The 25,383-nt window shown below is 42.5% G+C and overlaps 5 protein-coding genes across 7 annotated transcripts; 2 read left to right on the forward strand and 3 right to left on the reverse strand.

Moving 5' to 3' along the window:
- Nucleotides 1-289: 289 nt before the first annotated feature.
- On the forward strand, nt 290-4,462 carry Rab9 (RAS oncogene family member Rab9). Its single transcript, XM_017149335.3, has 3 exons — nt 290-748; nt 2,464-2,658; nt 3,719-4,462. Exons 1-3 carry the CDS (start codon nt 557-559, stop codon nt 4,091-4,093), a joined length of 762 nt encoding a protein of 253 aa, XP_017004824.2. The 5' UTR covers nt 290-556; the 3' UTR covers nt 4,094-4,462.
- Nucleotides 4,463-4,677: 215 nt separating this feature from the next.
- On the reverse strand, nt 4,678-11,058 carry LOC108062596 (alpha-tocopherol transfer protein-like). Of its 3 annotated transcripts, XM_070213019.1 has the most exons (6): nt 8,023-8,141; nt 7,204-7,335; nt 6,845-7,024; nt 5,832-5,926; nt 5,615-5,768; nt 4,678-5,438 (listed from the first exon to the last, which is right to left on the reverse strand). In XM_070213019.1, exons 2-6 carry the CDS (start codon nt 7,205-7,207, stop codon nt 4,951-4,953), a joined length of 921 nt encoding a protein of 306 aa, XP_070069120.1. In that variant the 5' UTR covers nt 7,208-7,335; nt 8,023-8,141; the 3' UTR covers nt 4,678-4,950. The 3 variants fall into 3 exon arrangements, with proteins under 3 accessions (XP_070069120.1, XP_070069122.1, XP_017004820.2); XM_070213021.1 differs by lacking the exons at nt 7,204-7,335; nt 8,023-8,141 and adding an exon at nt 10,955-11,058; XM_017149331.3 differs by lacking the exons at nt 7,204-7,335; nt 8,023-8,141 and adding an exon at nt 10,288-10,529.
- Nucleotides 11,059-12,574: 1,516 nt separating this feature from the next.
- On the reverse strand, nt 12,575-14,484 carry Hs2st (Heparan sulfate 2-O-sulfotransferase). The gene is made up of 5 exons (XM_017149330.3): nt 14,231-14,484; nt 13,855-14,173; nt 13,659-13,797; nt 13,378-13,598; nt 12,575-13,308 (listed from the first exon to the last, which is right to left on the reverse strand). Exons 1-5 carry the CDS (start codon nt 14,355-14,357, stop codon nt 13,065-13,067), a joined length of 1,050 nt encoding a protein of 349 aa, XP_017004819.1. The 5' UTR covers nt 14,358-14,484; the 3' UTR covers nt 12,575-13,064.
- Nucleotides 14,485-15,226: 742 nt separating this feature from the next.
- Nucleotides 15,227-17,453, forward strand: RanGAP (Ran GTPase activating protein). The gene is made up of 5 exons (XM_017149323.3): nt 15,227-15,474; nt 15,531-16,212; nt 16,270-16,741; nt 16,806-16,979; nt 17,042-17,453. Exons 1-5 carry the CDS (start codon nt 15,369-15,371, stop codon nt 17,369-17,371), a joined length of 1,764 nt encoding a protein of 587 aa, XP_017004812.2. The 5' UTR covers nt 15,227-15,368; the 3' UTR covers nt 17,372-17,453.
- Nucleotides 17,454-17,504: 51 nt separating this feature from the next.
- Nucleotides 17,505-23,864, reverse strand: Top2 (topoisomerase 2). The gene is made up of 4 exons (XM_017149322.2): nt 23,627-23,864; nt 21,786-22,376; nt 18,258-21,728; nt 17,505-18,198 (listed from the first exon to the last, which is right to left on the reverse strand). Exons 2-4 carry the CDS (start codon nt 22,344-22,346, stop codon nt 17,872-17,874), a joined length of 4,359 nt encoding a protein of 1,452 aa, XP_017004811.2. The 5' UTR covers nt 22,347-22,376; nt 23,627-23,864; the 3' UTR covers nt 17,505-17,871.
- Between the last annotated feature and the right edge of the window lie 1,519 nt (nt 23,865-25,383).

Raw genomic sequence — 25,383 nt, forward strand, 5'->3', positions numbered from 1 at the left:
TGTTCGTCTTCTGTGTCTATGAATTCTATGAGTATTTAAAGGTTACCTTTTTAAAGAAAATCTGAAACAATCAGCTTCCATACAACTTTTTATAAGATAAATAAAAGAACAGCTTTAAAACTAAGTATCTTTATTTATTCTAATATAATGGATCTAAGATATATCACAAAAATGTTAACTGAGTACCGTTATTAGAAACCTTATGGTCACCCTAAATTGGGGCTCTGTTAGCGGAACAGAGCCCCAACGAATGTTACGGAAAAGCACCGGTTCTGTTAGTTGTCAGCTGACAGCCCATCCAATTGGACCTGCTCAACGGCGCGGATTTCGATTGAGCTATCCGTTCAAATTCGCTGAAAGAAAAACATTAGTTACATTTTTATTGTAATATACACACCGATTGTAATTCTAAAAAAAAAATTCAAGTAAATCGATCGGAAGACGTGGGTGAAACTACTACAAGCGCGAGTAATTTTCAGCTGCGCAGTAAAAAAAGCTGAAGAAATCTACACACTGTCACCTGGCTTAATTGTAGGAATAAACAAACACATCCAATATGACAAATATGCGGCCACCGCAGAAATCCAAGTTGCTGAAGGTCGTAATATTAGGCGACGGGGGTGTCGGAAAATCCGCCCTCCTCACTCGCTTCGTTTCGAATCGGTACGAGGAAAACAATTTCCACACCATCGGCGTGGAGTTTATGAACAAGGATATAGTCGTCGACGGGGAGCGCTTTACATTGCAGGTAAAGTTAGCTACTTAATGGTATATCACATGATTATATAATGCCATTATTAGAAAAGTAAATACCATAAATCAATGAAAATTTAAACGCTAACTTTTCGGTCGGGGCCATAGAACTTTTGCAATTTGGTTTGTGAATGCAACAGTTGGGCAAGATAACGGCAAGCCAAGCGTATTTCCTTTACGTGTAAAGGCCTCTCCCCCATCTGATACTCCCCCTCATCCACCTTGGGCCCCACTATCCGATCCACCGGCATTTTGTTGATGTAAACACTTAAAAACTGAACAACGATTGAGCTTTGTTTGCTCTACGTATCATTCGTAGTACAGTGGTTATGGTTATGCAGAAATTTAACATAGAAAATTTGATTTTAATACCTTATTTTCAATACTTTGTTTAAATTAATTTTTTAAAAGTAAAGTAATGATATGGGGGTACGATTTCAATAGGTTTTCGATCCACCATACTCTTTAAATTTGTATAACATTTTTAGAAACAAATTAAATAATAATTCTTCTGATAGTTAAACATTTTTGAGATACCACTGTACCTGTTCCTATACTTATAGCTGTATCTCTTCCATCTGCTCTGATGCCCCCACACACATATAGGCATTAAATTTGTACTCAATTAACGTTGAGCTCGGCATTGCAAAAAAACTGAAATAATAGCAGTAATGACAGTTTCTCTATCCGAAACAAGGTAGAGACTTTGTTTCATCCGCCGCCACAGTTTCTGTTCTCAGTCTCATTTGCTTCGTAATTGGTTTTCATTTATTCTGTCTCCTGGTCTTCTAAATTATCGAAGCCAAAACAAAATGTTGTTCACAGTTCGCCAAGCTCGGAAAACTTATGAATATGCAAGGGCGTCTCAGTGAGTAAGCAAAATCCAACCAAAGGTGGCGCGAATCGGAATAATGATTCTAATTGAACCGCCGATGTTACCGGGTATAGAAAGTAAAGGAATGAAGATTGATAAATCTGTGAATGACTAATGCCAGTGGAATTTTATATAGCTAGGAGCGAGATTTCCCCGAAATGGTAAAGTCCAGACAATAATTTTGGTTCACGGTTCGCTGAGTCGAAGAAGAAATTGCTAAAAAAGGGGTATTTTCCAAGCCGGTGCTGCAAAAAAGGGAATATTACTGGGGTGAATTTTGTATTGTCTCTATATTCATGCTACCATGGGAAGTACTCACACGTTAAAAAGGTCAGTTTACTCATGGCTTTCAAGGCCAACATTTGTGTGCCCTTCTTGGGGGTGTTAACTTTTTTTAAAGTCGTTTAAAGTTCTAAGATAATATACCGAAAAATTTGTAACAATGATTTTTAATGTTCTTAACTTCTTCGCGATCCATATAAAAGAGAAAATAAAACATTTTACGTTAAAGATGGTTAAGGTATTTGTTATCTGTAAGTACTAAACAAATTCAGATTCAACCACTTGAGGCATTTGCTTATCACTTCCACTTTGTTATCAGCTGGCGCTTCTGACTACTTCTTAAGCTAAATATTTGTTTAGCACACAAAAAAGCGAGTAAATACGCTCAAGTGAGTCAGGCATACAGAACACCCTGATTTTAGACACTGAAACCCTCTGGTTCTCAGTTAGTTTAGTTCCAAATCGAATGCAAATTTCAATAAAGCGCTAATTGAATCACCGATTCAATTAAAGTTAATTGCCGGTGGTGTTTAATTTTCTATTCACCAAACTAGATATGGGATACGGCTGGCCAGGAGCGATTCCGGGCCTTGCGAACACCCTTCTACAGGGGATCAGACATCTGCCTGCTTTGCTACGCCCTCGACGATCGGGACAGCTTGAAGGGATTGGGTCTGTGGCGGAACGAGTTCCTCAACTACGCAGACGTGGACCAGGACAAGTTTCCCTTCATCGTGGTGGGAAATAAGGTAAGCACATCTTAGCAGATTATAATTATAAAGTTTTATATTAATTATTTTTAATTATTTTATATTATCGTGAGCTATAGTTGCCAGGGGTCTCCACGTGTTGATTAAATAGGTATATCTAATGAATAATATGAAGACCTATAGCTGTTAAAGCTTATGCACACTGTTAGCCAGCAGTTTGTAATTTATAGTTACAATTATATAAATAAAAACAAGAGAGAACGCTATAGTCGGGTGCCCCGACTATCAGATACCCGTTACTCAGCTAAAGGGAGTGCGAAGGATTATACATGGAGATAAAAACTTTGATCCACCGTACCTTTTTAACGAATGGTCCAATTTAAAAAATTTCTTCTACATTTCAATAAGTATTGATAAACACAATAAAACTGCATTTTTACTTTTCCAAAATATTGAAATTTTCAATATCGTATATATGCGATTGTGGGCGTTAGAGGGGGCGTGGCACCCTTTTGAAATAAACTTGCGCTGCGTAGGAACTCCTAGAATCTGCATGCAAAATGTCAATCTTCTAGCTTTTATAGTTTTCGAGATCTCAGCGTTCATACAGACAGACAGACGGACAGACAGACGGACGGACGGACATGGCTAGATCGACTCGGCTAGTGACCCTAATCAAGAATATATATACTTTATGGGGTCGGAAACGCTTCCTTCTATCTGTTACATACTTTTGCACGAATACAATATACCCTTTTACTCTACGAGTAACGGGTATAATTAAATATCCAGTAAATAATTTGTATACTCGTTAGCCCTCGTATCTAGTAATATACTGTGAACATCACTAACTTGCCTTAAATTAATTAAATATGTAGTAAATTGCGTACGGAATTATGAAAATATTAAATGATTTGAAAAAAAAAGTTGTTCTAAGAATTAACGTATTAAATATTAGAAACCAAATTTTATTTCTACAGTAGTGGGCCCTTTTAAATTTTAATTAAGTTTTTTATATTATTATTTATTACCAAAATCAAGTATTAATATTAAAAATACCTTAAATTATTTACTAATTAAATTAATTTCCCCATTTCAGAACGACATTCCAGAGCAGAAGCGACAGGTGAGCTTCGAGGCAGTGCAGCAGTGGTGCGCGGAGCAGAAGATCGCCTGCCACATCACGACGTCCTCGAAGGCGGCCACCAATGTGACGGATGCCTTCGTCCTTGGCCTCCGCCAGTGGCGGCACATGGAGTGCGTGGCGGAGGCGGAGCTGCGCCAGCAGGGCGACACCATTGACCTCACCAGCCCCATTCGCCTCGTGCAGCGTCGCATCTGTTGCACGGGCGGCGGAGGGGGCGGTGGCGAGGGGCAGGACACGAGCGATGCCGCCATGCAAAGTCCGGGAAAGAAATTGTTCGGACCAAAGCGCAACGCCGCCAAGGCGCCAGCCACCAATTACAGGCTATGAGCAGACAGACTGGAGCTGTCAGGGAACTTACGCTTAATTTAACCACTTACCCCGCCGGGTTGACCTTCGATTCCAATGCATTCCGCTATATTCCGAGGGGGGAAAGTGCCTCAGACCAAAAAGTAATCCAGCTAAAGCGATTACCCTGAAGTTGATGATATTCTAAAGAAACTTTGTTTTTAAGCGAACTACTTAAGACGAAACTAGGTTATATTATACCAACGAATACTTTTCTGAAAGATTTTTGTTAAATTATTAAAACAATTATTTTGTTTTCTTGTAATATCGGCCAATTCGAACAATGTAACTGTTATGCAGTATAGATCATGTAACTAATTTCATAGTTTTTTACTGTATAACAGTGAAAACCAGTGTCTTAGAAAAAGAACAAGCTACTAGTGTCTTATATATACCAACTTTATACAATTTTTGAGCCACCAGTTTGCCAGTTTTGGATCTGCTTTAGCTAAATTATAAAAATATTTACAATAAATATATGAAATGTTGCAAGATGTAAGTGTGCTTTAAAAGTGTTTATCAAAAATTATAGCTACACTACAAAAGAATAAAGAAGATGCCGCAAGTCTATACGAATGTGTGTTTATATTTCAACAATTGGTTTAAGAATGTACAATAGTAAAATGGTATAAATACGATTACCCCGGATTAATTATAATATGTAGGTATAACATTTTTTCTGGTTAAAAACTAAGGCAAACTCTAGGCGTTATTCACTAGCAGGACAAGCGTATGACAGATCGAGTGCTTAACTATAACGTGTGCGTGAGTTGAGCACAACTATGCCTAAAATGGAAACTTGGGGAAGTTTATTATCACTTGCAGCGGCTGGCCACAGATCACTTCTTCTTGTAGCCATACGAGTTGATGGTGTCGAACTCGCCGTCGCATTTGAGCAGCAACTCGTACCACTGATCACTGTCGATCCTGCTGGCCTCCCGGAATCCTCCGTAGGCAGCCGGCAGGCACTTGGGCGACATGTACTTGTGCAGGGACTCGCGATCGGTGCCATGGAATATGATCCTGCTGCGCAGCTTCTCCTTGAGGAAGGGCTTGAACAGAGCGAAGACCACCTGGAAGATCTTCGGCTGGTTTACAATGTGAATGGCCTTGATCCTCAGTGGCACCGAGTCCTGCAGCCAGTCCACAATTCGCTTGGCAAAGGGCGGAGTGAATTGCCAGGTCTGCTGTAGACTCAGGCCGTCCATGTCGAAGATCACCACTGCTCCGCAGATCTGCGTCTCCGGCTCCAGCATGGCCGCCTCCAGGAAGAGCACGGCGCCCTTGAAGACCTCGTCCAGGGTGACCTGCTTGTGCTTCCAGCGTTCTATAATGGGAGAAGATTATAAATGAGTGATATGTTAGTATTAACAGTTAGATATTATTTTAAATCTGAATCTAAAAATCCACTGAGACTTTAAACTTTACTCTAAACTCTACTTTAAAGGCAAATATTCCCCTTTCTAAACGTAACTTAAATATTCTGGTTTTCTCTGTACTTACTGCCCAGTTCCAGAACCAAAATACGTCGCCCACATTGATCTCGATTGGGAAAGACGGTGAGTATATTGTGCTTGAAAATGTTGGCCTCGTTCGACGGCTTCAGGTTATTGTACACATCAGAGTGCTTCACCTTGAAGGAGTAGTAGCGCTTAATCTGTTTAAACGGAGCACATAACATTAATATTTTAATTTAATTTTATATGGATCAAAAGGTTACCAGATCGCGAGCACTCTCCGGATAATACTTGCAGGGCCGCAGATATCTAATCAGCCACTCCTCGTTTCCCTTGGGATAGAGCAAATCGGTTTCCGCTGAAATAATATTAATACGAATTAATAGGCCACACCTCCAATAAGCTTAAAACTTAAAAGTCATACATCCACTGACATTAGGTTGATCAAGGTATAAAGTTGCAATTAAGAAGCAAATGTCATTTCGCTATAGCTTATGATTGAGTTATGCAATATAATCATCTCGAGGGCGTGCTACTTTTAACTTTAACCCGTTATTAGTGACACGATTTTGCTAACTAATAATACAGAATGTGTAGAATTGATTTTAAAATGTTTAACGAGCGGTTAAATTATTGCAGGCAGTTTTAAGTGCTGTATGAATTTTATGGCAAAATCAGAGGCACATTTGTTAGGCAATAATTCAAATGTAATACACTTGAGTACTTGATCACATTATTCAACGATTGTTAATTCTCGAAAGGTAACAAGTGGGAATTATCGGTTTTTAATATATGCAAAATTAGATTGGAAATAAAACGGAGATCCCTGAATTACAATTATTTGAATAACAATTATTACACCCAAAAAAAACTCGATATGAATCGTAGGTCAATTTGACCTTTTTTAAGATCATTTTTAACTTGATATGGGGCCAGGTAAATGTGATATGGTCGACCAAAACTTATACTAGTGCGAGCGAGAAAACATGCTTTCGAAGTACGTCAGTTCGAATTTCGAATACGTCTTTCTCGCTTCCACTCATGTCATTTTGCTCGCCATATTGATTCTTGCGCTCTTTTTCGAAGTAAGAGAATCTCCGAGAGAGAGAATTCGGTAAAATGATATTATTTAATGTAAATTTTATGAATATTTCAGGTAAAAACGATATGAGTAGGAATAACCAGAAAATTACCTGGACTTATCGATTTTACGGCGACGTGCTTTTTTTTGTGTGTATATTTCCCTGAACTTAAACTATTTTCGATCGTTTCTTACACTCTAAAAGACGAGCCAGTTCCTTGGCGGCCTCCTTCTGGCGCTCGGGGGTTTCCCGGAGTTCCTTGATGGCCACCTCCTTTCCCTGGGCCGTGGGCTCGCCCAGCTCGAACTGGAGCAGGTAGTCGCCCACCTGGAGCGTGGGCAGTTGGTCGATATCCGACAGCATTGTGGGGACTCCTGAAAGGGAGGCAATTTGGATTTAATTAGCGATAGCTTCTGTACTTTGAGCTCGAGGCACATGTTTTTTTTTCACTAAGCGCACTTGGAACTTCGGCCAACTTAATAACTTAAGCCAACTGACAACAATTGCCAATTAGTTGCCCATATAATGACGGCAGTACTTTACAATTACTTACTCATTTTGCAATTGTTGTTGCTCTGGTCAACTGAAATTATTCTGCGATAATTTTCAGTTTTATTTTCTAAGCGGTTCGCTTTTGAGATGTGCGATCTCAGGCTTCAGTTTGCCTAATGACAAATTGTGCACTCTATTTATAGGAAGGAGGGTAGATATTTAAACGTATTAATCAGACACAAGTTGCTCGGAACCGGCTCAAGGGAGAAACTGCACTGAATTTCTAGACTTCCCCGCCGATCGAAAAGCTTTGGTTTATTGATCACCTGGCCAACCTTCACCTTGACATTCGCAACTTATAACGGAAGACGAGGCGAGAGATTCGCAAATCACTGGCCCTCGAAGATAGCGATCATGGCAAATGCATTTTATGCAGAGATACTATATCATCTCTGATAGAAAAACCTTGAACTGAATTCTCGAGACTCTTGACACGTTCTACTTGAACGAAATTCTAGTTAGGCAAGTTTTAAGCCACTAAACTAGTACCCAGGGTCTCTGGGTATATGTTAGAAATTATCGCCTTAGTTTTCCCATCTTGGTGCCTAATGAAATCGAATTGGAAATTAGCGCCATAAATTTTCCATCTTGTTGCGCAGCTTTGAATGGTTCGAAAACAAAAGACTCGGAAATTAGCATCCGAAGAGGTGACATTGAAATTTTCTACCAATTTGGATTAGATGGGCCAGGTGATATGCTAAAGATCTCGTCTATTTTCGCATTCATAAATGACACAGTGAGCATTTTTGAATTATTAATGTTGCGTCTGGGAAACTACGAGATCTTTAATAGTACACGCGGATCACAACACAACACAAACCGAAACTTGTTTGGCTAAATGTTAGTGGCTAACAGTAATCCGCGAAGAGGTCTCCAAAACCAGCTGAGAGTTACGCGTGCAACGGAGCCGAAAGCCCAGATGAAACTGTTGCGGCCAAAAGCGCGAGGCGGAGATTTTATGCCAGGCCAAGAATCGAAACTGGATTTGTGAAGAGAGTGGAGCTCTCTTGAGAGTGGGTGTTGGCGAGCGATGCGCTTTGGGGCCAGAGTTGCCAAAACAACCAGTTTTCAGCATTTTTAAAGAGTTATGGGTCATTTTTGGGATCATTTTCTCAAAATATATATTTTTTACAAATTTGATATAACGGATCCAATCTACATATACCATCCTAAATTTATAATCATACCTCATTTTCTGGAAGCCATAATTTTTTCCCTTAACTTTTTTCCCAAAACTAAACTAGGGCAGTTGTAAAAAATACTATTTTAACAATTTTTTATGTTGTGTTGATTGGTCTTAAAAAATAAAGTAAAAAATATAATTACAGTAATTTTTTTAGAAAATATTTTTTAAATTAAAACTGAACAGCACTACTTAAATCTGAACTTGAGCATGACATTCACGTGTGTGGAGCAGAGAGGCGAGGTGTGAGATAGTTGAGTTTGCCCAGAGAGAGAGCTTGATCTGGGTGCATCGTCATTGGGAAATGATGCCACCTCAAGCCGGTTTCAGTTTCGCTTTCAACTTCAACGCTTTGCGAGCTGCTTTGCCTAATTAATTCGGGTTTTCTTCGAGTGTAATTGCCCCAGTGTACAGGGCGGTCAAAAATCCCTTGGCATAGGCATTTCCTACGGCGACCCTGAAACTCCGTGCTCTGTGCTATCCGGTTTCAATGCTGCCCCGCTCTACGCCAATTAGTGCTTACACCTGTTCGGCCAACGTACACTTGGGGTCAAGTCAATAGCACTGTCAATCAAAGTCGATGGGCCTTTCCAGCGGAGAGGATTGCAGTCACTTAATATTCAGAAATATCTCCATTATCTTACAAAAATGAATATAAGTGAAACCAGTTTGACCGTTTGCTTAATACATTTCAGTAATTCATATAGAAGTAGGGAGTGTGTAACTCAGCAGATCGATCAATATTTAACTTGAATTCTCCACTTCAACCATCTTAAAATTAGCAACACAAGGAACGATCCTTCTAATATATTAAGAAAACCATCAAAGTCCTTATTTTTACTTCGGAATAATTATGGAGTTTTTATGTTAGAAAACTAGAAATCAATAGTAACTTAAAAAAGGTGAATATTACCAGAAATTAGTTAGATTTAGTAACATTTCATATGCTATTTTTTTAGCCTTTTGTGTATAGCAGACATATTTGGTATAATTAACACGTCCCTAAGCTCAGCCCCCTGTGCGTTGTGGACAGAAAACCCGCCCGGTTTTGGACAAATCGGTTCAATCGCACGATCGCACGTGCGGAGACTTCAGCCATTCATGGTTTTACGCTTCTTTATACTCTCGATTTCGTTTCGGACTGATTTGGACTATTGGTCTATTTTTATTAACGCTCTTGAAGCGGATGCTGACGAAAACTGGGTGCTATAAAGCTACGACAACAGCGGCTTGTTAAAAAACTACGTAAATCATCAAGACAGTATGAGTAATTCTGGGGTTAAGACCCATTGCAATGTCAACCTTCGCCCTTCGGTTTCTTGCAAAAAAAAAATGAACAAAAACCCTACATGAGAAACTTGATTTTGAAAAACCCGACAATGGCAAGGCAAGCCCAATGTATAAAGTGCTTTGACCTTACAATAAAGTTAATAAAAAGTACAAGTAAACCATTACTGAAATCATACAAAAAGAAAAGTTACACACTTGAAACTTTAAACAATCATGTTGGTTTAGAAAATTGATTTTAAAATATTAATGAATAATATCATTTTCGGTGCTTATGACCTACTTATGTAACTTATTTTGGTCCCTTAATTTAATTAAGAATATTATGAATAAAAATTAGAAAAATTCCAATAACAATGATTTTTACTGGTTTACTGATTTTTTAAATTAATTAATTAAATAAAAAAAACAAAACTCATATATTGCTAACATACATATATAACTGTAGGCATGCGCATTATCTACGCCCACGCTTTGCTTTGCTTTGTGACTGCTGCAGTGCAGATAATTCTAGGGAAATGTATAAATTATCGTCTATAATATATAGTACATATATAGTATAGTATATATTTAATATCTAACTAGCTGCTTCACCGAGTTTTCACTGTTCCTCACCAAATCGAGCGGCTTTTGCTGGAAAAGAGGGGACTGCCTCAGAGGGCAGGCACCTCATCGCAGATGCAGCGGTCAGCATTGTCATGACAATGCAAATCAAAAACACGAAACAAGCACACAAAAAACAGCTAAACACAATGAGTTTTGCCCATGCAAATAAATTAATAAGTAATTTTTTGAACTGTTCAAGCCGGGAGCTTTGGGTAGGACGCTCGGTAAATGGGTCAATGTCGGCGAGTTACTGAACTATACTTGAAATTCTCGACCGCCGAATGCATAAAAGGAATGCTTGAAAAAATCATGAGGAAAAGGCAATGCGAAAAGTACAGACAGACAGTGATGACCACTGTTACACAGTCGTACTACTGTAAATAGTACTCCTAATTATATCTTCAAAGATAGTGTTGAGTGTTTTTTTTTCAATATTTTTTACAATATTACTAGATGGCACATCACTTTTTTTTATTTAACCTACCAAGCTTAATATCTTAGTCTGAGCTTGGAATTCCTTTACCCCATTTATAAAACATTTAAATGGATTCTTAATTTATGCGTTGATTGTAGAAGTTCTAAAAAAACACCTTCAGATCACAACACTTTGAAAAATCAATTAGTTTTAAATTGTAGAGTCACACTTTTAGACCGAAAATCAAACATATTTACTCACCTTATTGGAAATCTGCTAATCCAAAAATATGTGTTGCTAGCGCTTAAATCCTATTTGGGCTCCCTTTTGACAGTGATATAGTGAGCTTGGTTCGCGTTTACAGACTGAAAATATAAAGCTGCTTGTCAAATCGTTTTATAGCCGCCCCTTCTATATACTGCGTCCATTACACATATAACAAAGTTATCAAGAGTTGTAGATATGTCGGTCGGAATAGTCGGGCATTTAAAAAAAGGCCAACGCGATTTAATAGGTCATTATAAACAACTAGAGTCGAGTCAAAGAGCGTTAAGATCACGTTGCGAATCGTCTATGGAGATCTTTGCTTTTTTTTGGGTTTATTTGCATAAGTCAAGTTTAAAATAGTTTCGTGAACTCAGCATAAATTTAACGTTCCTCACATTTTTTTGGGCACTTTAAAAAAATGTATTTAGTTAGTCCATTTCTCACAGTGCAGTGTACTCAATCGATTTTCTACAGTAATTAACATTATTAAATATAATGTTTAAGGAAATGCACTGAAAATCCATTTATCCTTCTAGTGTTCTGGAACTTTTCCACTTCATATGCACTTTTCAAAATCCTCTAGAAATTTGGAATTCACCAAAACTATATGTCAAGGAATAGGTAACAACATCAAACAAATAAAATAATTGTCCAGGTTTTATATCTTCTTGAATTGATTAAAATTTACTAAACCGCTTTAAAATGTTTCACTCATTGAACTGCAATATTTTTAGGTATATTCCACTTTTCTAGATTTGCAGTTTCACTGGTTATTTATACTCGCTTTTCGAAGAAAAACTCATTTAAGCACTTGCGAAAAGTACACATTCTATATTTATTTTAGAATGTAAACCGAGGAACACTTTTATAGTTTTTGAGAAGCAATAACTATTTTTGAGGGAAAATTCCATAGCGTAAACACAGTAGGACCTATCGAGGGATAGATACGTAGAATATTCTTACATTTTCGCACAGTGTATCGAGGTTAATCTTCAGATGGTTACGCGACTTGGCAGTAATTAGACTTGAACTTTTGAACGCTCCGTTCACAACTAGTTTAAAGACTAATCGCCACTGTGACTGAGTAAAAAACTTGTTTCAAATCCCTCTTGCGGGTCGGTAATGTTGCCAGCTATACGGGTACTTAATACTTCGGTTATCACTCTTTCAACAACAATGATTTTCTGGCAGGCAGTAGCTACTTTCGACTTGCGTGTCCGCGTTTCGCGATCATGCGATCAACTGACGGGGGCTGTGGGTAATGCGAACTCATTTGCTTTTAGTTTCAAGCGCGAGCAATTAATTAAGTATTTCACCGCCGGCCGTTGCCAAATGTATTTCAATTTCATTTTCTTGCACTTGCTTGAGCCCATTCTCTGCGCCTGAACGTCGTTCCGTCCGTCGATCAGACCGCCAGTCAATCACCTTCGCCCATGGAGCTACGTCAGCCTTAAAGTCCGCCGGATTTTCGTTGAGCAGTCAATTGCAATTAGCTTAGTCAAAGTACAGAGCGCTGAAAGTTAAAAGTAACCCACTGATATCATTAATCAATTTGCGAACACGCAATCCCAGCGACAGCTGATGATACGCACAACGCTTCGTTTGGACAATCAATTATCAACTATTTACATGCATTTAATTTGAATGTCAAATTCAGATTTAGAGCTTAGCCTATGACAGTTACAATTAATGAGAGTCGTTTACATATGAATACACACTTATAGGTTCTACTAGAATCTAGATTCATCCATTCATTCCACTGTATTGTCGAGTATAAAACGTACATTTGACTAAACGAAGAGATATTGTGCATACAATTGTTTCTAGATATTGCTTACGATGAACTACAAAAGCGTTCGCCGATGTTTTACAAGATTAAAGCTTAGACTACATACAAAATGTTGGATTATTAATATGTCAACGATATTCACTGCTGAAGTCTTTAGTAGCGCTTACGTGTACGAATTAGTTACGCTTAAGTACAGATCAAATCTAAGTGGGAGAACTGTGTATTTACAATACAAAAATCGGAGACTCCTGGCAGACATTGGAACACTTAAGCCGGCCGAATTCTTGCTCTGCGACTGCGTCGCCTTCTCTGCAATCATTTGGGCCGAATCTTCTCGTACATGAACTTTTGCACGTGCTTGTTATCCGGCTGCATGAGCTTCTTCTTATTGAACTCGAACTGGGCCAGCGCGAACTCGTACAGATCGTTTTCCATTTGCCAGATTTTGGTCTTTTGAATGGCTTTAATTGTCGACTCGCTCGGCGGCAGCTTGGAAGAAGTCACTCGCAGATGAGATTTGTTTGAGTTGTGATAGTGCTCACGAAAGCCGTGAAAAATTCTATGAAAGAAACAGAGGTAAATTAATTAATTTGAACACCTTGATTTCTTAGTGGTTTTCCATGCTCACCTGGGCAGGGATCTTTCCAGCAGATCCACAAACTCGTACATCTGCTCGGTGACTCCGACTAGGAAGTACTCGTTGACTAGATTGCGCTTGGCCTGATCCAAGGCCCAACTGCTGCCGGGCTCCCAGCACTCGGCGGCATGGCCACAGAAGAAGGGAATCTGCAGCCACATGTTTTTGGGATCACAGTCGGGTTGCTTCTGCACCACGCACTCGTCGAAGGTCTGTGAAAAATGATTATGAATTATGGTTTAATTCCTTTTAAGCCCTACCAATATACTAACAATTTTATTGCCCGCCTTCTTGCGTACTAAATTCGGTCGGTAGTTGTCGCCGAAGCGTAGGAAATAATAGTAGGAGACAAGTCTGTCCAGAGGCTTGCGCACCAGATTTATATAGATGGGCTTGTGGGCGATTTGGAATCTGCAAAGTGGGTAGGCTTATTAAGATGGGATCCTTTTTGTTATATGATATACGTACTTGGAGAAGTCTAGGAAGGCCATGTGGCCATGATAAAGTGCTGGTTTCATCTCGTGCCATCGGGAAACGTTTCGCACGAATTGGATTTGGTTGGGAAGCGAAAGGACGTGCATGTTGGCAGTCACATTGATGTGCAGCACGTGGAATTTGTTTAGCTTGCAGAGATCGTATGCAATGTTGACGAAACTGGTGGATCCTGTCTTTGGAACGCGGTTGTACAGCACCACCAGGTGCTCCTCGAAATCGAAGTCGTCGGTGGACGATGAGGCATGCTGATCGGGGGTCAGAGATTCCCCCAATTTGGACAGCGGCTTGAAGGCTGGGGATTATAGGATTATAGGGATTTCACTCAACTGCTTTCCAGGACTCCACTTACCATGTTCCAGGCGAATCTCCGACCAAAGCAACCAGTAACCTGCACAGGTCAGCACGCACAGGGCTATCAGAATCAGCCAGTGCGTTGGTCGCAGCAGAATCCACATCTTGAGCAGCTTCCTAAACATGCCTCTAATCGGTGTGCCCTAGAGTTCAGCAGGGCAGCTCATATCAGGGGAGTTATTTCAACATAATTTCAGGCCTTTTGTTGTTTTTTTTCTGTTCTGCTGCAGCTTGCAGGCCTATCGATATCGATGGGACCAAAACAAATACACCCTGTGGACAGAGATGAGCAGTTAGCTATAAGAATAAAAACTAAATATCATCCATACATAAGGGGGATTCCCTAAACTGTTGAATTGCTGAATTGTTGAAAATTCAACAAAAAATTTCAGCAATTAAGGGAACGACCCAAAGTGGTTCCTGTTGAATTTTCAAACAGCTGTTATTTGTTGAAAAGTTTCACGGAACTTAAAACCTGTAAAATTTGATTTTTTATTGCTAGTTACTGCCTAAAATTGTTACCAAGGTAAAAAGAACCACAAATAGGCTTTCTAAGTTGATTTTAAAATAAATAATGCGTACTGGTGTTACTAAAATGTTACAGAGTTGCCACGACTTTTAAAAAAAGGTGACAACTCTGGCTTTTCAGCAATTCAACAAAATTTTCAGCAGCCCCGAGGCTGTTGAATTGCTGAAATTTCTGAAAGTTTACTTTGTATGGAACAGCTGATTAACAGCTGAACAAAATTCAACAATTCAGCAATTCAACAGTTTAGGGAATCCCCCTATATTTTTAATTTTTGTTCATATACGATTTAATTCCTACACTATTCTAATACTCTGTATATTTTAAAACAAAAAGAAAACTTCACTGTAATCAGAACTAACTTTAAGAGAAAGTAACAATAAACAAGTCTCGTTTTTAGCCATTAATAGCTAGATAGTTCGCCACCCTGTTGCGCTCTGAGCACCTCTGATTAGTGTGACCATCGCTGCCGGCTTACAATACCAAGCAATGCCAATATTCTAGCGCCCATTTTTTGCGAGGTTAAAAGAAATTTCGCAAGCCGGCTGCATTTGCCAAGTACAGTGTCATTTGTTAATTTATTAAGCGAGTAGTACAAAGTAGACTTACCATGGCCATGTCCAACTTCAACTTCGCCAGCATGGCAGCCCAACTGGGCCAGGAGCAGGGCATTTCCTTCCAGGACAAGGCGTGCACCTGGGACACAGCAGCCGATGGTGAGTTTGGATGACGCTTCCTTTGCCCGATTTAGTGATTTAAATGCCCTTTGCAGTCCAAGACGTGGTGGATGCCCTCAACAAACAGACCACGGTGCACTACCTCAATCTGGACGGGAATACGCTGGGCGTGGAGGCGGCCAAGGCGATTGGCGAGGGTCTGAAGCGTCACCCGGAGTTCCGGAAGGCGTTGTGGAAGAACCTCTTCACGCGTCGCCTCAAATCGGAGATTCCAGAGGCGCTAAAGCACCTGGGTGCCGCTCTAAATGTGGCCGGAGCCAAGCTGACTGTGCTGGATCTCAGCGACAATGCCCTGGGACCGAATGGCATGCGCGGACTGGAGGAGTTCCTGCGATCACCTGCCTGCTACTCGCTGCAGGAGCTGCTCCTCTACAACTGCGGCCTGGGTCCCGAGGGCGGCAGCATGCTGTCCAAGGCCCTGATCGATCTGCATGCCAATGCCAAGAAGGCGGGATCCCCGCTCCAGCTGCGTGTCTTTCTGGGCTCTCGTAATCGTCTCGAGAATGCGGGCGCCAAGTCCCTGGCTGCCGCCTTTAAGACCCTCAAGACCTTCGAGGAGATTACCCTGCAGCAGAACTCCATTTACTTTGAGGGGGTCGAGGCTTTGGCCGAAGCCTACAAGGAGAACCCACATCTGCGGGTGCTAAACATGAACGACAACACGCTGAGATCCACGGGAGCCGAGAAGATCGCAGAGATTCTGCCCTTCTTGCCAATGTGAGTCGGTTGTAGATAGATTGTAGAGAGTATGTTTTTTAATTGCTCTTTCTGCAGGCTGCGGGAATTGAACTTTGGCGACTGCCTGATCCGTACAAATGGCGCCTATCACTTCGGCGAGGCTCTGGAGAACTCCAACGATCAACTGGAGGTTGTCGAGCTGGGCTACAATGAAATTAACAGCGATGGCGGCATGGTCCTGGTGTCCGCCATGCAAAACAAGCCCAAGCTTCGTTTCTTTGGGCTTGATGGCAATAACTTTGGTCACGAAGGCTCTGAGCAAATAATCAACGAAATGAACAAGTTGCCTACTGCTGCTGCCCTACAACCGTTCGAGGAAATGAATTCAGAGGACGATGAATCGGGCGACGAGGAAGGGGAGGAGGAGGCTGACTATGATGAGGATGAGGACTACGATGAGCACGAGCATGCCAACGATACCACCGAGGAAGCCGACGAGGATGACGAGGAGTATAACGCCCTGGCCGAGGAGACTGCCTATGTCACCACCAATGCCTACACAACCAAGGTAAGTTATCCTACTAAATGTAAAGGATTTCTTAGATTAATCAATTTGTTTAAATATTTTGCAGCTTTTCAATGACACCAACGCGAACTCCAGCGATACTTTTGCGGTTGCTAACAAGACAATCAGTCAGAAATGCACGCCCGAGGAGTTCTGCTTGAGCCAGACGCCCTGTTCGCAGCAGCAGTTCGACTCGCTGGATCAGGATAACAAGTTAGAGGCACTGCAGTCCATTGTCAACGTAAGTTATTGTTAGTTTTAATATCACATTGATTAATTAAAGATTTATTCTTTCTTAAATAGCAATTCACCGGCGACAACCACTTGCTGCTGCTCGTCTTTACCACTTTGAAGTGCGCCCATTTGTCGCAATCGTCGAAAGCTGCTTTGGACCTGGCCGTCTCCCTATACCAGGCCGTTTTTGACTACGCCATTGAGACGAAGCAGGAGACCCGTGTGGTCAACTATGTGCTGATGCAGCTGCGTCTGCTTCGCTGCGAGGAGCCATTCAAATCGGACTACGATGTCAAGGGATGTCGCTTCGCACTGCGCGAGGCCCTCAAGCAACCGAAGTTCGCCAACGACAACATAAAGAATTCCTTTAAGACCTTCCTAGAGAGTGTCGATGTGTAAACCTTGTAGAAGCTTAAGATCTTATTTATATTTTCTACGTTCCAATTCATTGCATCTTTGGTGAATAAAAATTGATTATTCACGTGCTATTTTTTATACAACTCGGTGGTGTAGAACCAATAAAACAAGGTCATTAGGTAAAATTGATTTATTTACATGAAGAAAACTTTTATGAGACTACAAACTATGTTTATAAAACATGTTAATACATCGATATTATGTTTGTGAATTCCTCTTCTTGGCTTAACTTGCTGTTCTGGGGCACAGAATCAGCTAGAGTAAACGAATGTAGCGAAGTTGTTAGCTAAAGTAAAATTGAAACACGGAAAATAAAACACTGACGTGAACTCCGAGGAGAACATTGAAGGGCTATGAAATTATAAACAATCGTAGCGAGTAAGTTCCTATATGAAGGCGCCTCCTCGAGATTCTCGATGCGAATAATTCTGATTCCAATCGTCGATTTGCTTGCTAAATACTCGTACCAATACCTTTTTGGCCTAACACTCGAAATCAGAATCATCCCCATCATCATCGAATTCAACTTCATCATCATCGCTTTCGATGACGGCGCGCCGCTTCTTCGGCGGTGCCTTCTTCTTGGCTCCTCCTCCGCTGTTATCCTCCTCTCGACTACGCTTGGCTGGACGCTTGGGCGTATCGCCATCACTGGCACTGGCAGCATCATCGGATCCCACGTTGCCACCGCCCTCCTCCTCGTCGGAGAACAGAGAGCTGTAGTCTATCTTCTTGCTGGCCTGCCGACGACCAGGCCGATCTGCCCGAGGAGTTACCTCTTCCACTGAATCGTCGTCGCTCTTTTTGGACTAAAAACAGAAGCGAGTTAAATGGCTAATCAATAAGAAGTTAGTATATAGTACATTACCTTGGCTTTGCTGAAATCTATTTTGCTCTGCTTGAGCCCGCCGCCGTTCTCCTTCTTTTGACGCGGCTTCTTCTCAGCCGGCTCCTTCTTGACAGCCGCCTTTTTGGCCTTGGGCGAGGCTTTCGTGCCGCCCTCGACCATGGCATCAAACTCGTCCACCTCCTCGCCGCCGCTGGCATCGGGATCGGCCTTGACCTGCTTGCCCTTGGGCTCCTTCTTCACCTTGGCCTCCTTGGGTTCTTTAGGTTCCTTTGGTTTCTTTGGCTCTTTCTGGGCCGCCTTAGCAGCCAGGGCCATTTTCTTGACTATATCCTCGGTCACCTTGAATTCCACAGGCTCTCCCTCGGGATCGGGATATATGTCTCCTGTGCCCGCAGCGGTTCCAGTTGCCTTAGCCTTCCTGCCCTTGCCGGCAGCTGCCTTCTGACCCTTCATCGCCTTGGCAGTCTTCAGATTGATGCCCTGCTCCTCGAGGCGCTCCTTCTCTTCCACCTCATTGAGCTTCGCTTCAAGAGCATCCAAATCGTCCAGCCAGAGCAGCTCCGGCGTTTTCTTGCGCAGATTCTCGAGTTCGGCCAGCTTGGCGTCGCGCTGTTTGAGCAGCTCGTTCTTTTTCTCCTCCGTCAGCATCCACATGGACATGCCCAGCAGGTAGTCGAACTTCTTGACATCGGTGAGCTTCTTGAAGGCCTTTTCCGGATCGACTTCCTTCTCCTTCTTGACCTTTGAACTGCTGCTGGGAGCTGCTGCCTCCTCCTCTTCGTCGTCCTCCTCGTTGGCCGGCTCGGCATCCTCCATCTTGATGCGACGCTGCCACTCCTTGACGGGATCGGGACGGTAGCCACGCTTCACCAGCTCATCGCACATGGCCTTTCGCTGCTTGTTCTCCACCACCAGCTTCTTCTCGCACTTCTCGAGAATAAAGCGCGCCTGGTCACTGAGCCGATCCGCCTGCGCCGTCAGCTGGCCCACCAAGAAGTCCTTGCGGCGGGCGTAGTATTCACGGCGCAGCGTGAAGAACTCCTTGAGGATGTCGATCGAGGTGGGGAATCGTCGCAGGCAGTTGTTCTGATCGAAAGCGTGCATTTGGTTGGTGGAGAGCGTCGTTGTGAGTTTGAACACCCGATAGAAACCACCCTCCTCGGCTTGAATTCGTTCAAATTCCCCTGGCGCAAAGGTAATTACGAAGCGCACGGTGGTGTCCGTATGGTACTCCCTGTAATCGGATACAATTGCCTTGACCTTTTCGGTGCCACTCGCCAGCGGCTCCAGCACGTTCTCCTTGTAGTTCTGCGTCCAGACGCCCACAGGCAGTTCGGTGATTTCCACCTTGTTGCTGGGCAGTATTTGGATGTTTCCCGTCTGCACATACCGGCCATCCGATACGTACTCCATGCGTCCATTGAAATTCTTGTACCACGGATGCATCGCCACCGGCTCTTCGCCGTTGATCATCTTCTTCAAGTTGCGCATTATCTCGCGGGGATTGTGATTCGCTATCTTCGTGGACCAGCCGGTTCCGATGCCCTCGGCTCCGTTGATCAGCACCATCGGTATGATGGGCAGGTACCACAGAGGCTCGATCTTCTGGCCATCATCCACCTGGTAGTCCAGCAGCGGATCGTCCAGGGGATGAAAGATGAGTCGCGTTAGGGGAGACATCAAAGTAAAAATGTAACGAGCGCTGGCGGAATCTTTGCCACCCGTCAAGCGAGTACCGAACTGACCGCGCGGCTCCAGCAGATTAATATTGTTGGCGCCCACAAAGTTCTGGGCCAGATTAACGATGGTCATCTGCAGCGAAACCTCACCGTGGTGATAGGCCGACATCTCGGCCACCGAACCCGACAGCTGGGCCACCTTCACCTCTCGCTTGTCGTTCCTCTTGAAGCAGGTGAACATCACCTTGCGCTGACCCGGCTTCAAACCGTCCACCAGACTGGGAATGGAGCGCTCGTTGTCCGCATTGGAGAACAGTACCAACTCCAGGTTGATAAAGTCCGCATAGGAGACGTACTTGGTGCCCTTGGTGTAGAGATAGCGCTCCGGCAATCCCAGCTCCTTGCGCCGCTTCACCTCGTCCATGTGGTTGGTCAGCCACACCTTCCGCGACTCAATGTGCTTCTTGGAGAAGGCCATTACAATGCTCTCATCATCCACCGAGCCATCGTACTTGAACAGGATGCGATGGCGCTCCATGTCCTGGAAGTACTCCTTCGCCTCCTTGGAGGTCGAAGTACCCAGACCCTTATAGTACTTGATATTGTACGTGTGGTGGTTGGCCGTATCGTTCTTCCACTCCTCAAACTCGGGCAGTGAGTAGAACGAGAGCTCCTCGTTCTTCTTCGTTGCCTTCACAATTGGGGTAATAAATTCCTCCAGAAAGGGCAGACGCAGCAGCTCCGGCCAATTGGTGTGGATAAAGTTGATCAGCAGACCCTTGATGTGCGAGCCGTCCTGATCCTGATCTGTCATGATCATCACCTTGCCGTAGCGCAGCGTCTTTAGATCATCTTCGGTGAGATACTTCTTTTTGTACTGCAAACCGATGATCTTGCACAAGTTGTTGATCTCGGCATTCTCGGACAGCTGCTTGAAATTAGCCTCTCGCACGTTGAGAAGTTTTCCCCTAAGCGGGAAGACTCCGTAGAAATTGCGGCCAATGACGCCCAGACCGGAAACAGCCAAGGATTTGGCTGAGTCTCCCTCGGTGAGGATGAGGGTGCAGTTAATAGAATTTTTGCCCCCCGCCTCGTTAGCATCCTCCAGCTTGGGAATGCCCTTTATTTTGCTCGACTTGCGACCGCCCGTCTTGGCAATGTCGTTCTGGGCCTTGAACTTGGCCCACGCCAGCACGGATTCCACAATGCCCGACTTGGACATGTTGTTGATGAACTTATCGGACAGGGTGCACTTGGAGCCGAAGCCCTTCTGTTGCAGCGTCATGTTCTCCTTGGTTTGCGAGTCGAATGTGGGGTTCTCAATCAGACAATTGACGAAAACCCACAGATGATTGCGCACCTGGAAGGGCTTGATGTTGATGCCGCCCTTGTTCTTCTTCTTCAGCACCTCGAGCAGCTGCTTGATGAGATTGTCCACCACATGGTCCACATGCCGACCACCCTTGTAGGTGGCTATCGAGTTGACGAACGAGACCTGCTGGAAGCCGCGGTCCGAGGGACAGCAGGCCACCTCCCAGCGCTCGTTGGCCACCTCGTGAACGATCTTAATGGGCGGACCGGAGTCTTCGTCCGTGCTCTTGATGTGTAGGTCGATGTAGTCCTTGAAGTTGCGCACGGCCAGCTTGTTGCCGTTGAGGAAGACGGAAACGCCCTTGGACGAGGCGGCCACATCGTAGGCACGTCGGGACATCAGAGCCACAATGTCTGCGTCGAGCGTTTCCATCTTGAACTTGGCCAGATCGGGACTGAATGTGATGCGAGTGTAGTCGGTGCCACTAAAGTCCTTGATCTGTGGGTTAATTGCAAGTTAGATGGTGTTGTTTAATTCTAAATAGTAGTTAATTACCTGCACATCCGAGGCCTTGCCCATGTTGTTGCCCCAGGTCTGCTTGAAGCTCTTCCTGTACTCCTTCGTGGCCGTCTCCACGGTGAAGCTGGTGGAGAATATGTTGCAGAGTTTCGCTCCGTAGCCGTTCCTGCCGCCGGTGACCTTCTTCTCGTCATCGTTGTAGTTCGAGGAGGTCAGCAGGTGACCGAAGATCATCGTGGGCACGTACATCTTCTGCTCCTTGTGCATGGTCACCGGAATACCCTGGCCGTTGTTCCACACGGACACCACATTCCGCTCCGGATCGATGTCGATCTTGATGGTGTTCATGCTCTTGTCGCGCTGCTTGTTGTCGGCCGCATTCACGAGGATCTCGTCGAAGATCTTGTACAGGCCGGGCACAAAAGCGATCTCCCGCTGAACCATTCGATTCTGCGAGCTGTCGTACACCCACATCAGCTCCTTGGTGAACTCCACGGACCCGATGTACGAGTCCGGGCGCAGCAGGATGTGCTCCAGCTGCGACTTCTTCTGGTACATCTGTTCGATGGACATGGCGCCTTTGCTTCCGTTCTCCATGATGCTACTGCCGCTGTGCTTTAGCTGGATCTTGGGAGAATACAATAAAAATGTTTGTTAATTTACTGAAGCAACTGTACGCGGAACTATTCGCAGATACTGCCTTAGGCGCTATTAATCACTTTGTTTTCTGTTTTTTTGTTAATAGTATAAGACCAACTTGTAGGAAACTACAGGGTAAACCAGTTAAGAAGCGTTATTAATGTTTTATTATTACTTTATTACTTTTTGGAAGAAATTTATTGTATAAAACATGACTTTATTGCCATAAATATTAATTTGAAAATAATATATTTTTAATAATTTACTGCTTTTAAGCTTGTTTAAAAAATGTAATGTTATGCCTAAAAAATAAAACATTTTTGGGTATTTTTTAGGATTCTTTTTGAAAAACCAGAAGAAGCGTTATTAATGTAAACTTTTTACTTTTTGAAAACAAAATTTTTTTGTATAAAACGTGAATTTATTGCCAATAAATATTAATTTGAAAATGATATATTTTTTAAAATTTGTTTCTGCTTTAAACCTTGTTTAAAAATTTAAATTTATGACTAAAAAATAAAACACTTTTGGGTATTGGATATTTTTTTAGGATTCTTTTTGAAAAGATGGTTAAAATATCTTTGGTTCTTTAAATTTATCCCTGTTCTGAGTCACCCTTAACGAAGGCACACTGTACTCGCAGCAAAATAAAAAACAAACGCGCGCAGGCGCAATATGTGTATTCTATCCAGACGAATTTGGAATGGGACTAGGGCAAATGAGAATGCGTTGGATAAGTTAAACTGAAACTACCTTTGAGCCGGCCAAAAACAATAAACTATTAATGTGCTGGGAACACATTATTTCGCCTGGTGTTACTGTACTGGGAACAGATGTTGGGCACATTTCGAAATAACAACACTGTTTCTTTGGCGGCAACGCTTGGCGTGCGCCTGTCTGTGTGCGTTTGTGCCTGCGTCTGTGTGCGTGCTCATTGGCATTTGCCGGTAATAGTTGCAATTTAACCACTACTTTTACCGTTTACCATGATTTCCCCTGCGATATAAACTATTTTAGGGCTCCGTTTCAGCTTGGCTTGGCCAGGGGCACATGGGAATAGTTTAAAGCGGCCTAAAATCAGCGAAATGTGCTATCTATACCGGTAGCGCCATTTTTAATTTGCAAGCGACGCGGCCGGAAAATTGCTATGCCCACTATTTAGCGAAAATGTCTGGACTAGTTTCACCGATTTCCGACCTATTTCATATTTTTATTCACAAATGCCGTTTTCTTCTTACCTGGTTAAAAAATTGCTGAGTATTTTGCGATTTCTTCAGCAGCCGCCTGCAATCGAAGCGCGACTCAACTTGTTGTCGCAGGCAAAAAACGAGGCGACGCACTACAATTTTCGGAGTGTACGTGCGTCCTCGCGTCGAAGGCCTTTCGGGAAAACTTGCACAGATCGCGGTAAGTAGTAATATACGCACAATTACCAACTTTTCACAACGACAACAAAATAGAGATAGCAATGTAGCCGCTAGGGATGTCGAAAATATATCAAAATATCAATATATCGATATTTTTGCGAAAAAATACCTGCTATCGCATTTAAAACACAACGATTGTATTTCGTGTATCACTGTAAGGTGTCTCTGCTATGCCGGGAGGTTACCTTCGCTAAAAGGGGAGGATGAACTAGATTACTGATAGCTAGGTTTGTGACTACGCTAACGGGGGATTCGAAAGTTATAATTATACCCGTTACTCGTAGAGTAAAAGGGTATATTGTATTCGTGCAAAAGTATGTAACAGCTAGAAGGAAGCGTTTCCGACCCCATAAAGCATATATATTCTTGATCAGGGACTAGCCATGTCCGTCTGTCTGTCCGTATGAACGCTGAGATCTCGGAAACTACAAAAGGTATAAGGTTGAGATTTTCCAGACATATTATTGGGCTTTCTACGCAGCGCAAGTTTATTTCAGCCGAGCGCCACGCCCCCTCTAACGCCCGCAATCGCCCACATCTTTAAAGATTTCCGAGAAGTATAAATGACATTTTGTAGTCTATATTTATACCTATCGAAATGTAGAAGATATTTTTCAAATCGGACTATTCATTAAAAAGTTATACGCAATCACTTATACGTTCTCTCTTGTTTCACTTCAATTTATGCAAAAACTAAATACAATTATTTTAACGTTTAGGCGGTGCGCAATGGTCCCAAAGTAAATAGGAAAATAAATTAATTTTACAATTTATATGTCAATTATAGCTAATTAGTTTTTAAGCCAAGATTAGAGATAATGTTGCAGTTACATAAAGCTGCACAATTATATCCCTCAACGTTGAAATGCAGATTGCTTTTCAATTAACCACCTGGTAATATGAATATTTCAAAGCCAATTGCTTCGGTGGTCAGAGCCAAGACCATGGCTAAAAGCGAACAGGTTTTCTTTCTGCTGCTGACTGACCTTGCTCAATAATACGTCATAAAGGGGCATGTTCCTTTCATCCCGGTGCGATTTTCACTGCAAAACAGAAACCAGTTTTAAATTGTAAACAAAAGACAAGGAATATTCTGGAGACCGAAGTTGTTGGAACCAAAAACTTCAATTTTGCGTGGCGAACTGATCAACCCTTCAGGTTATGACGTCACTGGAGCTCATTGAACTTATCCCGCATCAAATCTCGTTCAGAAATATTTTCTCCCCCTCAATGCGGAATTTTCTCGTTTGACAAGCTTCGCTTAAGATCTCACTGTGCGCGGAGTGCAGTTTGTACCCTTATAAGCTGGGAATTTCAGCTAATAAAAGTGTGGAAAAATACTGACTGCTTAGGATATTCCCAAAAAATCATCAAAAATTTTAGAACCTTAACTCACATGATTATGAACATATCTAAAAATAATAATATTTATCCTATTTGTTTTTTCTGGAAAGATTTTGCTTTATAAATTCATTAAAAAAAATAAATAAAAAATATTTTGGTTTGGCAAAAAGCTAAGAACATTTTATTTTGGCTAATCTGGATATATATTCACTCTACAAGAGTGC

The sequence above is a fragment of the Drosophila takahashii genome, chromosome 2L (assembly GCF_030179915.1).
Source record: "Drosophila takahashii strain IR98-3 E-12201 chromosome 2L, DtakHiC1v2, whole genome shotgun sequence".
In the NCBI taxonomy this organism is placed as follows: domain Eukaryota; kingdom Metazoa; phylum Arthropoda; class Insecta; order Diptera; family Drosophilidae; genus Drosophila; species Drosophila takahashii.

What these genes read in the sequence shown, in the direction of transcription:
- Rab9 (XM_017149335.3), top strand. Translation starts at nt 557, where the DNA reads ATGACAAATATGCGGCCACCGCAGAAATCCAAGTTGCTGAAGGTCGTA. An exon ending in GGGAGCGCTTTACATTGCAG is followed by an intron (nt 749 to 2,463) that starts GTAAAGTTAGCT and finishes TCACCAAACTAG; the next exon opens with ATATGGGATACGGCTGGCCA. An exon ending in TCATCGTGGTGGGAAATAAG is followed by an intron (nt 2,659 to 3,718) that starts GTAAGCACATCT and finishes TCCCCATTTCAG; the next exon opens with AACGACATTCCAGAGCAGAA.
- LOC108062596 (XM_017149331.3), bottom strand. Translation starts at nt 10,372, where the DNA reads ATGACAATGCTGACCGCTGCATCTGCGATGAGGTGCCTGCCCTCTGAG. An exon ending in ACTGGCTCGTCTTTTAGAGT is followed by an intron (nt 5,927 to 6,844) that starts GTAAGAAACGAT and finishes ATATTATTTCAG; the next exon opens with CGGAAACCGATTTGCTCTAT. An exon ending in CGGAGAGTGCTCGCGATCTG is followed by an intron (nt 5,769 to 5,831) that starts GTAACCTTTTGA and finishes CCGTTTAAACAG; the next exon opens with ATTAAGCGCTACTACTCCTT.
- Hs2st (XM_017149330.3), bottom strand. Translation starts at nt 14,357, where the DNA reads ATGTTTAGGAAGCTGCTCAAGATGTGGATTCTGCTGCGACCAACGCAC. An exon ending in GCCTTCCTAGACTTCTCCAA is followed by an intron (nt 13,798 to 13,854) that starts GTACGTATATCA and finishes CCCACTTTGCAG; the next exon opens with ATTCCAAATCGCCCACAAGC. An exon ending in CTGGAAAGATCCCTGCCCAG is followed by an intron (nt 13,309 to 13,377) that starts GTGAGCATGGAA and finishes TTTCTTTCATAG; the next exon opens with AATTTTTCACGGCTTTCGTG.
- RanGAP (XM_017149323.3), top strand. Translation starts at nt 15,369, where the DNA reads ATGGCCATGTCCAACTTCAACTTCGCCAGCATGGCAGCCCAACTGGGC. An exon ending in ATTCTGCCCTTCTTGCCAAT is followed by an intron (nt 16,213 to 16,269) that starts GTGAGTCGGTTG and finishes CTCTTTCTGCAG; the next exon opens with GCTGCGGGAATTGAACTTTG. An exon ending in CACTGCAGTCCATTGTCAAC is followed by an intron (nt 16,980 to 17,041) that starts GTAAGTTATTGT and finishes TTTCTTAAATAG; the next exon opens with CAATTCACCGGCGACAACCA.
- Top2 (XM_017149322.2), bottom strand. Translation starts at nt 22,346, where the DNA reads ATGGAGAACGGAAGCAAAGGCGCCATGTCCATCGAACAGATGTACCAG. An exon ending in GCAAGGCCTCGGATGTGCAG is followed by an intron (nt 21,729 to 21,785) that starts GTAATTAACTAC and finishes ATTAACCCACAG; the next exon opens with ATCAAGGACTTTAGTGGCAC. An exon ending in TAGATTTCAGCAAAGCCAAG is followed by an intron (nt 18,199 to 18,257) that starts GTAATGTACTAT and finishes TTCTGTTTTTAG; the next exon opens with TCCAAAAAGAGCGACGACGA.